Source organism: Balaenoptera acutorostrata, chromosome 3 (genome assembly GCF_949987535.1).
Source record: "Balaenoptera acutorostrata chromosome 3, mBalAcu1.1, whole genome shotgun sequence".
NCBI classification, from domain to species: Eukaryota; Metazoa; Chordata; class Mammalia; order Artiodactyla; family Balaenopteridae; genus Balaenoptera; species Balaenoptera acutorostrata.
Window position 1 is genome coordinate 155557625 of NC_080066.1, and position 11391 is coordinate 155569015.

At 55.6% G+C, this 11391-nt stretch overlaps 1 protein-coding gene across 2 annotated transcripts; it reads left to right on the top strand.

Annotated features, from left to right (window-relative positions):
• Nucleotides 1-113: 113 nt before the first annotated feature.
• GSTZ1 (glutathione S-transferase zeta 1) lies at nucleotides 114-10768 on the top strand. 2 transcript variants are annotated; one of them, XM_007184527.3, is made up of 9 exons: nucleotides 114-268; nucleotides 3280-3331; nucleotides 5165-5232; nucleotides 5779-5859; nucleotides 6230-6355; nucleotides 7337-7415; nucleotides 7963-8015; nucleotides 8777-8826; nucleotides 9598-10768. In XM_007184527.3, exons 1-9 carry the CDS (start codon nucleotides 254-256, stop codon nucleotides 9722-9724), a joined length of 651 nt encoding a protein of 216 aa, XP_007184589.1. In that variant the 5' UTR covers nucleotides 114-253; the 3' UTR covers nucleotides 9725-10768. The 2 variants fall into 2 exon arrangements, with proteins under 2 accessions (XP_007184589.1, XP_007184588.1); XM_007184526.3 differs by lacking the exon at nucleotides 114-268 and adding an exon at nucleotides 2921-2976.
• The last annotated feature ends 623 nt before the right edge of the window (nucleotides 10769-11391 follow it).

Here is an 11391-nt window from a genome sequence, read left to right on the forward strand (position 1 = left end):
TCCGGGCGGGCCGGGGAGAAAGCGGGCTCACGGAACTGCAATTCCCAGCAGCGCCAGGAGTGGGGGCGTGGCGGCAGGGCGGGGCAAGCTAGAAGAGACCTTAAATCTCATTCTAGTCCAAACCCTAGCTTTACCGAGACGAAAACGTACGTTCTGACGTGTCGGGGTCTCACTGGGCCTGAGTTGTCGACGACTCGGAGAGTCGCAGGCGCGAAGTTTCCTGGCCTGGAAGAGGGGTCGCCCAGAGTGCGAGATGCAAGTGGGGAAGGTCTGTGTCACGCATCCGGGGAGAGAGGTTGTACTTAGAAACACGGAGAAATCTTGGGGGGTGGGGTCAAAGGTGAGCCGCTCGGCCCCGCCCACAGCTCCTACGGCGACTCCCAGCATGCCATGCGCCGCGCTGGCACCGCTCTGCACCTGCGCGCTACCCGCTGTGGCCTGTGGTCCCGAGAGTATTGGGCGCGAAGTGCTGGGCCCTCGTGGAGAGTACCCGGCTTGGTTTGGTGGCTGTACCCTTGCTCTTCATCTGTCTCTCCACCCACCCCCAACCCCACCCGACCTGCTAGGACTTCCAAGCGTCGTCCCTTGTCTCCCTGTTCCGCACAGCCCTGCCGGTCGGCCCGGCAGGTCTTAACAGTTAACAAATGGCCTTTCAGGGTTGTTTGCGTTTTGAGAGAGCGCCAGGGGCGAGGGGAGGCTGTGGCACTTATAGTCATCACAGTCACTTGGGGACCTTATTACCAGTTTTAATTTGCATTTCCCAGGACCGCCCCAGAACCACTGTTATCAATCTCTTTATTAAAGATTGAGAACAGCTATTGTAGCTCAAAGGAAGGTGGCAGGCCCATCAGGTGGGATATAGTATCACTTTAACAGTGTATAACCCTCCCACTCCCAAATGGGAGTTTAGGAGTCTTTTTCGAAAATCATGTGTAAGAGATGGTTTTAAAATAAAATCTGCTAGAGGGGTGAGAATCCATATTTGAATTAAAAATAATTCCTCCAGGAGTGGTGATGAAATGGATATTTTACTTGGGCTTAAAATTTAATCCTACAAATGCAAAAAGGAACATGGGATGGTTTATGCAGTTATCATTGGTAAGAGAAAGATCAGAAACCGCCCTGCATTACATCTCCTGATGGCCCATAAGTAAGAAACCTGAGGGCAGGGCATTTACAGTGATTCTGTGGTCACCCTTAGTCCAGGTCAAAGGTGTAACATTTAGTAACTAGGTAAGGCATTTCTTTAAGGATTCTAAGCTGATGTCTGCAGCTCTCTAGTGATTCCATTCTGTTTCGGTGTCGCTGCCTCTTGGCCCCAGGGGCCCCTCCAGCCTAACCAAATAAGGAAAGGGATGCACTGGAACAGGGTACATCCAGTTGTAGCCAACGAACTCTTCTCCTTCCAAGGATGCCTGCTGCCTATCATTTGACCTTTGTGCCAGAACTATGTATCTTCACTTTCCCCTCGAAAATTGCCTTCAGGATAGACTGGAACTCCCAGGCTCAGGAACTAACTTGGGAGGGACTGGGTTCCCACTTGTGCCCTTGCCCATGTAGAAGATGGAGTAGAAGATGGAGTTGGTGATGAAAGCAAGGTCAGGTAGCAGCTTGATGAGCTGGGGCATACAGAAGGGAGAGCGAACTTGGTTGAAATGTCTGTAGTCAGAGGGATGGTAGACAAGGGTGATCTAAGAAATTCTATTGCGTTCTCCCTCATCCAAAAGGCTACATATGTGTCTGCCAAAAGATTCCTGAGTGCTAATTACTGGTAACTCTGTTCTGGGTTCTGCTTTGAAATGCTGGTGACCAAGAAGCACCAGAGAAATTAACTTTGAGTCCCCTAAACTTTAGAGGAGCGGTCACACACCCTGCTGCCTTCAGGGGCCTGAGAGTTACAAAAATGAGAGAAGTGGGCCAGGTGGGGGCCATGGAAGATCTGAGAGGGCACACCCTCTCTAAAGGGGGCCATTAATTGGCTCTGATCAATTTTGCTCCTCAGGAAACTGAGTTCACTATCTCCAGATTTTTTTTTTTTTAAGAAAAAACGGACAACAGGATTTGTATATGAAACAATGTGACTTTTAATGTTAGCAATGAATTGAAACATTTTTAAATACAATATAGACCAAACAGAACACTGTGGGCTGCTAGCTTATGACCTCAGCTTTGGAGTCAGTGAGCATATTCCCCAGCTATTTTTTTTTAATAGATTTTTTTTTTTTTTGATGTGTACCATTTTTAAAGTCTTTATTGAATTTGTTACAATATTGCTTCTGGTTTTCTTTAATGTTTTTTGGTTTTTTGGCTGCAAGGCATGTGGGATCTTAGCTTCCTGACCAGGGATCGGACCCACACCCCCTGCATTGGAAGGCAAAGTCTTAACCTCTGGACCGCCAGGAAAGTTACCCCCTCTGAGTCTGGCCTGAGTTTTCCAGATGCTATTTTTATGAGATCAGCTGAGAGTCTGGAGGACTGGTGGGTGGAATGTTGAAAGAGATGGGCACCAAAGCGCAGAAAACTAGGTTTCCTGGTCTTTCTGCCACTGTTGGAAGGAAATAAGCTATCATTTTAGGGCAACCCTTCATTTTACAGATGAGGGAGCTGAAGACTAGAGAAGGCAGGGATTTGTCCCCAGTCATGCGGGGCTAGTTCCTGCACTGGGACCAGACTCCTGATATGCCAGCTCCCAGCCCACTGCACCACATGAACTACTGCTTCAAAACCAGGCCTCGCTGTCTGCCCAGGACACCAGACCTGGCTCCACCAGGAGCATAAAAAGCTTCCCCCAGGTTAGAAAGAGATGCCGTTTCTGACCAGAGTCAAAGTTCTCCTGATGCCTGTTTAGCCCAGCTTCCCCACTGGCTCATGGGATCCACCCCTTTAGGGTTCCTCCCCCTGCCCCGCAGTTCTGTGGGAGGGGACATTCCCTGAGAGGCCAAGGGTCACCACATCATCATGGCTGAGTCTAGCAAGGTAAGGAGGGCACTTGCAGTCTGGCTGCCCCTTTGGGGGCCCCCCGGACATCAGGAATGCATGACAGCACAGTTTGGAGCTGAGGGACCCCACATGACTCCCAAGGCCTCTAACCCAGAGAGCTCTGAGTCTGGCCTGAGTTTTCCAGACACAGGCCTGAGGAAGGAGGCCTAGCAGGCTGGGAAGAAACAGTGCTGGCTTGGAGCCCCCTGTCTGGGAGCTGTTGCCTCCCCTCCAGTGGGCTCCTGGGGCTGAGAACCCACCAAGCATGGGTTAACATGCATCCTCGTCTTCTGTCCTCAGCCCATCCTCTATTCCTATTTCCGAAGCTCCTGCTCATGGAGAGTTCGAATCGGTAAGAGCTGTACCTCCACTGAGAGCCGGAGTGGGGTGGTGTTGGGTGGAGGGAGGCCTGGGTGAAAAGCCTCTGTCAGACAGGGCACCAGCCACAGCATCCCCAGTCTCCTGGAGCCCTCAGCCTTGAATGGCATGTCCACCTCGGAAGTCCACCTCGAGGAAGGGGGGGAGGGGTGTTTTTTCTCCTGGGCCTGCCACCCCTCCCACTCTGCTCTCCAAAGCCCCTTAGCAGCCATGCTTCAGGCAGGCTCACAGAATCCAGAGATCCTTGGTAACTGGCAGGCAACAGCTGGCCTTCCTCAGTTCTTATCTTATTTGATCTGGCAAATTAAACAGAGCAGAGCTGGCCAGTGTCGCCCCCAGAGGCTTCAGGGAAGGAGAAACTGGGCCCTCTGGTTTAGTCCTGGTTTGAACTTTCTCTCCCTCAGCTTAAGTCAGCCTCGGCCAAGGTCATAGTCATAGCAGCTCATACAGAAAGAGGACGGTGCTGAGTGTTTTTGTGTACGTGATTCCATTTAAACCGCAACAACCCTGGGAGGGAGGTATTATTATTGTCACCATTGTACAGGTGGGAAAACTGGGGCACAGGGAGGTTAGATAACTTGCCCAAGATCATGTAGCTAGTAAGAGGCAGGGCTGGAATCTGAACCAGCTAGCCTAGCTGCAGCTATTCCATGCTCTTTACTACGCTATGGTGCCTGTCAGATGGGGAGACAGGCACAGAGGCTGACGTTACTTGCCCAGAGCCACACAGCTAGCAAGTGAATGTGATGACATTTAAACCCAGGTAGCCTGCTGCCAGGAACCTGGTCCCAACTCGGAAGCCATCCTCATGACCCTCCCCCTCCCACAGTCACTTGGTATTTGCTAGAATCAGTAGGCAAGAGCACTGGGGTGCCCGAGGACACATTTCTCCAAGAAGACGCCCTCCCTGGGCCCAGAGCCTCTGCCCTGACTGGGCCAGACCAGCAGCGTGGGCACTGTCTCTGCAGGGCCACCATGCATTGGCCTCCTGCCTGGCCCCGACCGCTTCCACTCTCCAGGGTGGAGCTGACCAGCGCTGAGGAGGAGCCCCGCGTCTCCTGGGCTGTCTGCAGGCTGTGACATGTCTTGCCCTCCTCCCCTCGCTCGTTTGCCTGATACCGGCCATCACCATATTTTAATGCACAAGTGTGCACACTTACACACACAGTCTCCTCCACTAGGGTTGACCGAGTGTTTTGCCCTCACCTTGCTGGGAGGAAAGCATCAAAGGAGAAGGAGAGGAAATCCAGCCACTGGGAGTCACAGCAGATGTGCTGAGGTCACCAGAGAGCCCTGATGCCTTGGAATCTGTAGTGAACAGCCCTGAGAACAGAGAGAATGGATTAGAAAGGGGTTCTCCTCTAAACAGAACAAGAGTGCCCTCTGCCTGTGTGGGCCCTGTGTAGTCACTGAGCACCTTCCCTTGGCCCTCAGATGACCTTTATGGGGGAATGATTGCATGTCTCCAACAAATAAGCCCTGCTTGCCACTGGGTAAGGCCCTGCCGGGGGCAGAGATGAAGGGGACATATCCCTGCTGTCCTCCAGGAGCCCTCAGCGGGCCAGGGCACACACCCTCATAGCACCACCTAGGGGCATGAGAGGTCCGCTGGGGATACGGAGAGTCCAGGGGCAAGAGAGGCAGAGCATCATGGCCCTGGGGTAGGGGAGCAGGTGGTGATCCAGGAAGCTGGGAAGAAGGCGACAGGGCTACCCAGCAGTGCGGAGAAAGAAGCCTCCTTCCCTCTCGTCACCCTGGGAAGTGTGGTCAGAGGCTGTCACCGACTGTTGTCTGCTGTCTCTCCTAGCTCTGGCCTTGAAAAACATGGACTATGAGATGATAACCATCAACCTCACAAAGGATGGGGGGCAGCAGGTAAGGAGGCTGCCCCCAGGCCACAATGTAGGAGTTAGAGGCCTCGGAGAGGGACCCGGCAGGGGGTGCAGACTTCTGCAGGCAAGAGATGAACATGCGCCCTGTGGTCCCCATGGCCAGAGGAGGCTGCTGGCTCTCCCTTGTGGGACAGGGCGGCCAGCTGTGCAGCAAGAGGAGCCATGGGAAGGACCCAGGTTCCAGGCTCCGTGCCACAGCCTGGCTTCTCCACATCTGACTCCAGAAGTGTGGGTGGTGAGCGGGTCCTTGCCCCATGCCAGGCCCTCTGGATGTGCCTTGGTGACCACATATAAGGTGCAGGGACAAGCACATAGCCAGGCCGTTGGGATGAAACCTGTATCTCAGCAGCCACTGGGGTTCAGGATACTTCACAGATCCCCCAGGTATCACCCTGGGCCTGGGAGCCAGGGCCTTTCCCAGGGGAGGGAGGTACAGGTGGGCAGTAGGCTAGGGGCTTCCTGCTTGCCAGACTCTGCTTTAGCCAGCTCAGGCCAGGCTGCCCAGTCCACCAGGGCCTTGTCTCCACAGTTCTCTGAAGAATTCCAGGCCCTGAATCCCATGAAGCAGGTGCCAGCCCTGAAGATTGACGGAATCACCATTGGCCAGTCAGTGAGTGGCGGCTTTGGGAGGCCCCCCATGAGCGTGGTGCCCTGAGCAAGAGGACCTCACCGCTCTTCCTTGCCTGTGTCTGCCCCAGGCACCCAGCTCATAGCAGGGACGAGGGAGGGAGGGAGGAAGGTTGCTTGCTTGCTTTGGGAAGTGAAGGGAGACTCAAGCATATGGGGGACTAAGTTCTGTAGGGCAAGGGTCCAAAATGATCTCATCCTCCTGGGGGGCCTCTTGGCTTCACAGGGCTCAAGGGGAGGATGGTAAGAAGGGTAAGAAGTGGGGTGATGACGATGGTGGTGTTGGAAGTGGGGGAGGAAGAGGAGTTTACAGTCCCCCCATGGTCCCTGCCTCACTGCTCCCCTCCGGACAGCTGGCCATCATTGAGTACCTGGAGGAAACCCGGCCCACGCCGCGACTCCTGCCTCAGGACCCAAAGAAGAGGGCCCACGTGCGCATGATTTCCCACCTCCTGGCCAGCGGCATCCAGCCCCTGCAGGTGCGGCTCCCGTGCGCTTTCTCCCTCACGCGCCTCTCACCCTCGTATCCCCACACGCACGCGCTCTCCACGTGCGCCTTGGCCAGCCCACCGTGAGGTGCCCAGCTTGCGGGGTGGCAGGAGGACAGAGGGGATTCTCAGGGGCTTGGCCCTGGCCCCTGTGGCAGAGGGAGGAGGGAGGCCAGAAAGCATCCACTCCCTGGGACCCCAACCGCCTTCCGGGAAGCCCCAGGTTTCCAAGGACACGTCCGGAGTTGCCGAGGTGGGGAAAGGGCCAGGTGGCAGGGAGAGGCTGAGCAGCACATGTCCCGGCCTCCCGCCTTTAACTAGAGCAGCCTTCCTTTCACCTGTTCTGTGTCATAGATTGGGACTCTCCTAAGATTTTTTTGGTAAGTTTTCACTGGTAAAACAAAAAAGTATTAAAACAATTCATCTGTGCTAATCCCTGACTTTGCAAATAAGGAAATAGCCCCAGAAGGGTGGAGTGACTGCAGAGTCACTCTAAGTGTGACAGACCCCCTGACTGTGTACCTGTGCCCCCCCCGCCCCGCCCCATGTCACTTTTTTTTTTTTTTAACAGAGGAGGTTGAAGCAGACAGACATCCAAATCTCATGAAAGCCAATCCTATGTGCCTCCCCCGTGCTGCCCTCCCCAACCCTGTGTCACACTCCCTCTCCTCACAAGGGACCATGTCAGGGAGAAGCATTGGGTGCAAGGGAGAGAGGCCTTGGGTTGTGCCTCCACCCTTACACCTCTCTGCCAGAGGGATAGGGGCCACGGGGGCAGCCAGAGAAGGTGGCCTCTGGGATCATCACCTCCCTTCCACCTCAGGGCCCAGATGGGAGCTCACAGGGTCCAGGGTAGGACAGGGGTACAGCCAGGGACACATGGGAACCAAGCTCGCCTGAGGGGACTTGGCTGAGTGGGTGGGCTCAGCCTGGCTCCCAAAGCTCATCCCAGATTTTTCTTGGGCTGCACAGAACCTGTCTGTCCTGAAGCAAGTGGGACAGGAGAACCAGCTGACCTGGGCCCAGCAGGCCATCAGTTCTGGCTTTAACGGTGAGTCCCTGCCCCTGTGAGCTGCCCCCTGGTGACCTCTTAGAGAAATGGCCCTCACACCCGGGGCCCTGGCATCTGGCAGCCTCCCAGGCTCTTTGGCCTTGACAGTGGCATGGATGAGGGTGGGGGGGGGGCAGGGCCGAGGAGGCAGTGGGCTGGGCAGAATCCAACCTGGCCTCAACCCCTGGCACTTCTGGGAAACTCATGCCTGAGGCCTTTTGGAGACGGATGGCCCAACTTCCGCTCCATTGCCCACTCCAGGCAGGAAGGCAAGGCCAGCAAAGCGCCAGCACATCAGCGTGAGAACTGCTGCCTTGGCCAGTGGCAGCCTTGTCCCCTCAGGGGAGGGAATGGTAGCTGAGCTTGCAGAGCATAGGGAGGCATCATCTTATCCCCATGTGCCCATCACCTCTCTCCAGATCTGACTGCCATGTTCCCTCCAGCACACACTCCAGCCTGCCACTCAGATAGCTGCCATGTCATAGCTATGCACCAAGACCCAGAAAGGCTGCTCTCCCCTTAGCGTATTCATGTTGCTTCCCTCCAGCTCTGGAGCAGATCCTGCAGAGCACAGCGGGCAAGTACTGTGTAGGAGACGAGGTAAGCTCTCCCCAGGCCCATGGGGGTGGCCTCCTCCCTCAGGCTGCCACTGTCTTCCACTTAGACTCAGCCGCCTCCCTCCAGCCCAGGGCAGGCACAGCTCGGAGAGCTTCCTGAGGGGGCAGCTGTAGCACGGGTGGGGAGTCAGCAACCCAAGGTCGTCCTCTCTGCGTTAAGCAGAAGTTAGCTCACGGGGAGCTTCTCAGCTCCTTCCTGATCAGCTGCCTCAAGAGGGAGTGAGTTTCTCATTGCTGGAGGTATTCAAGTTGAAGACCTCATCTCTGAGATGAGGAGGTGGTCCAGCCATCAGATGAGGGATTAGACTAGGTGATGTCTCCATTCCCTTCCAATGCTAAGATTCTAGGATTCAGGTGCCCTTGACTCCTACAGGCTAAGGCCCTGGCTCTATGGTAATTCTGGTTCCAGAGCCCCCCACCTGCACCCAGAGGCTTTCCCTCCCTGCTGGGAGCCCTCACTAAGTGCCTGTGGTGGCAATTTTGAACAAGCACAGTAACATCCACTAAGGCAATCGAGCCTTCTCTGGCTACCCACAGAGTTGGTTGTCAGCGCAACTGCAGTGTAGCCTGGGAGAAGCACTTCAGCTGCAGGGACAGACCCAGCCAGGCCCGGGGAGATGAGGACGGGGTGGGGTAGAAGAGCCAGAAGCAGAGGGGAATGCCAGGGGCCAGCACCCCAGTACTGTCACCGGTGGGAGTCTGCGGTGCGCACCCTGATGCAAGCCCACCCGACCCTCTTTGCAGGTGTCCATGGCTGATCTGTGCTTAGCGCCTCAGGTGGCAAATGCCGACAGGTAAGAGAGAGTCCTGCCACCCTCCCTCTTCCTCCTGGCTGCTCCCCTCAAAATGCCCAGCTCTCTCCTACAGTCAGGCCCTGACTTCATCTGCTGAGGTAGCATCTCATGCAGACTCTCCCCCACTGCCCCCAGCAGCCACTGTGGCCGTAAGAGACGGGCAGAAGCCGGTGTAACACCCTTCCCATGCCCACTGCAGCCCAGGTGACACCGCATAGCCCCCGCTCCTAAGAGGAGGTGTCTCACCTGGTGGACGCCCCTGCAAGAGTCCACTCCAAGAGCCTGCTCTCCCCAGACATGGTGTGTCTGTGCCCGGCAGTGAGCTCTGCCTCTGCTTTGCTCCATCAGCCCTTTTGGAAAGCACGGATGAGAACCTCTCTGTGGAAGGCATCGTGCTGGGCACTGTTAGGGGTATGGAAATGTGTGACACATTCCCTGCCCCTGAGAAGCTTATGACATGGGTGGGGAGATAATCTGTATATAAATGCCCAGCACTGGCCGTACACATAGTAGGTTGTATAGATAGCCATGGCCTGGAATAGGAGCAGTAGGAAACTGAGATGCCAGACGATACTGCACAAGACCTTTCCCTCCCCAGAGAGCTACCTGTGAACAAGGATCCCCCACCTGGCAGGGCTGCCTTCCTAGGCCTTCCCTGGCCAGCTCCAGGGACCTCATCCAGCCCTGCCTCTGTGCTTCCCCCATCGCCTGCAGGGCAGTCTCCCTGTGCCCCTGCAGACCTTGGCTTAGGTGGATGTTTCTCTGCCACAGGTTCAAGGTGGATCTCACTCCCTACCCTACCATCAGCCGTATCAACAAGTCACTGCTGGCCTTGGAGGCCTTCCAAGTGTCTCACCCCTGCCGGCAGCCAGATACACCCCCTGAGCTGAGGGCTTAGCTCTCAAACCGTGCCCCACTGGTGCAGGGTCAGGGAGCGGGTGCAGGAGCAGAAGCTGCATGGGCTGAAGAGGCCTGGAAACGAGCGAGCCTTAACTGGGGAGGCGGAAGACCTGAACTCCTAGCCCTTGAACTTGAACTCTAGCCCTGGATTTGCCTTCCCACTGAAACTCCTCCTGCCTCAGCCCCTTCATCTGTCACATGCGGGCAGAATGGGGTGGGAGAATGCCGGGAGGCAGGTAGGCAGGAAGTCTTCATGACTGTGTCGCGGGCAGTCATGAAGATGAAGTGAACGTAGACTAAAACGTATGGCGAGTTTACCAGAGAGCCATGAGGAAGTCTGAGCGCCTTTTCCCGTCCCCTCGACTGCACCTGACTCCAAAGAATGCCCACACTGAAATCTGATAATTAAACTAAAGCCCAGGCCTCCAGGTTGTTCACTTAAAGCTGAGCTGGGTTCCAGAAGGTGAACACTCTTCCTAGCTGGAATCCCTCTGCATCTGGACCAGGAGAGAAAGCCAGCCAGCCACTTGCCCACCCTGTGGTTGGCCTGGCCCCTGGGACCTAAGGGCAAGGAAGAGAAATAAGCCCAAAAGCCTGCCTGAGAAAATCAGACAAGTTCCAGAAGAGAACAGGTATAAGAAGCAGGAAAGAAAGCCTCTTGTGACCAGCTGAGTGCCCAGGCCTGGGAGTGGTCCCGTTGTTCACTGCCATGGCAGCACTGAGGAGACGCTGGCCCTCTCAACCCAGTCCCTCATCTTCAGGGGCAGCGTCCTCTGGACCAGCCTCAGGATTAGGTGCTTAGGATACATCCACTTGTGAGCGGTCCTGGGAGCTGGAGGCAGGCTCCTCCGTGGGCAGTATGGACAGCTACTGACCAAGCTAGCAGGAGGCCAGCCGGGTAACGGCTTACCTTGGGCTGCCCTGGAGGGAGCAGGTCCCCATGCCTGGCAGTGCTCAGCCAGAACCAGGATCACCTGGGGCAGAGGTACTGTAGGGAGATGCGGGTCACTTCTGGGAGTGAAACAAGATGACTTTTATGTTCCATACGTGAGATTTCATTTCCCCTGTGTGGCTGAGGTTTAAACAGGGAATTAAGATAGATGTGTCTGGTCCACATGGAAGCCACCTTTCTCGGCCATGAGTCCCTTTTCTTTAGCTCCAATCCCAAGGCACCTAGTTCTCCCCTCTCATCCTGGGCTCCTTAGTGGCCTCTCCTCCTCTCTTAGATGGCCTGGGTTCCAGGCTCTAGAATGACCAAGGTGGGCCACTTTTGTTCCCAAAGTGAGTTTGTCCTGGCAGAGCCAAGAGAGAAGCCCAGGAAGGTAGAGGGGACACAGCAATGGTGAGGGAGACTGTGCCTGCCCTGCCTTGCTGCCATCTGGACCTTTTCCTCAGATTACTCCAGACCTGCCTGGCTGCATAAGGCTCACCTGGGCTCTCGCCAAGAAACCTTGACTTGAGATAAGAGACTAATCTCCTCAGCTCAGGGATCAGTAACCAGTCACCTGACTTGGACTTTTGACATTGAAGGTGATTCAAGCTCCTGTGGATTTTAAAGAGAAAATTAACTCAGGGGAAAGGAGGGTGGTCCCATACTTCAGGCTGTGCTCCTGCAACTCCCACGGCAGTGTGCTCCCTGGCCCTGGAGAGACAATGGGGCCAGCA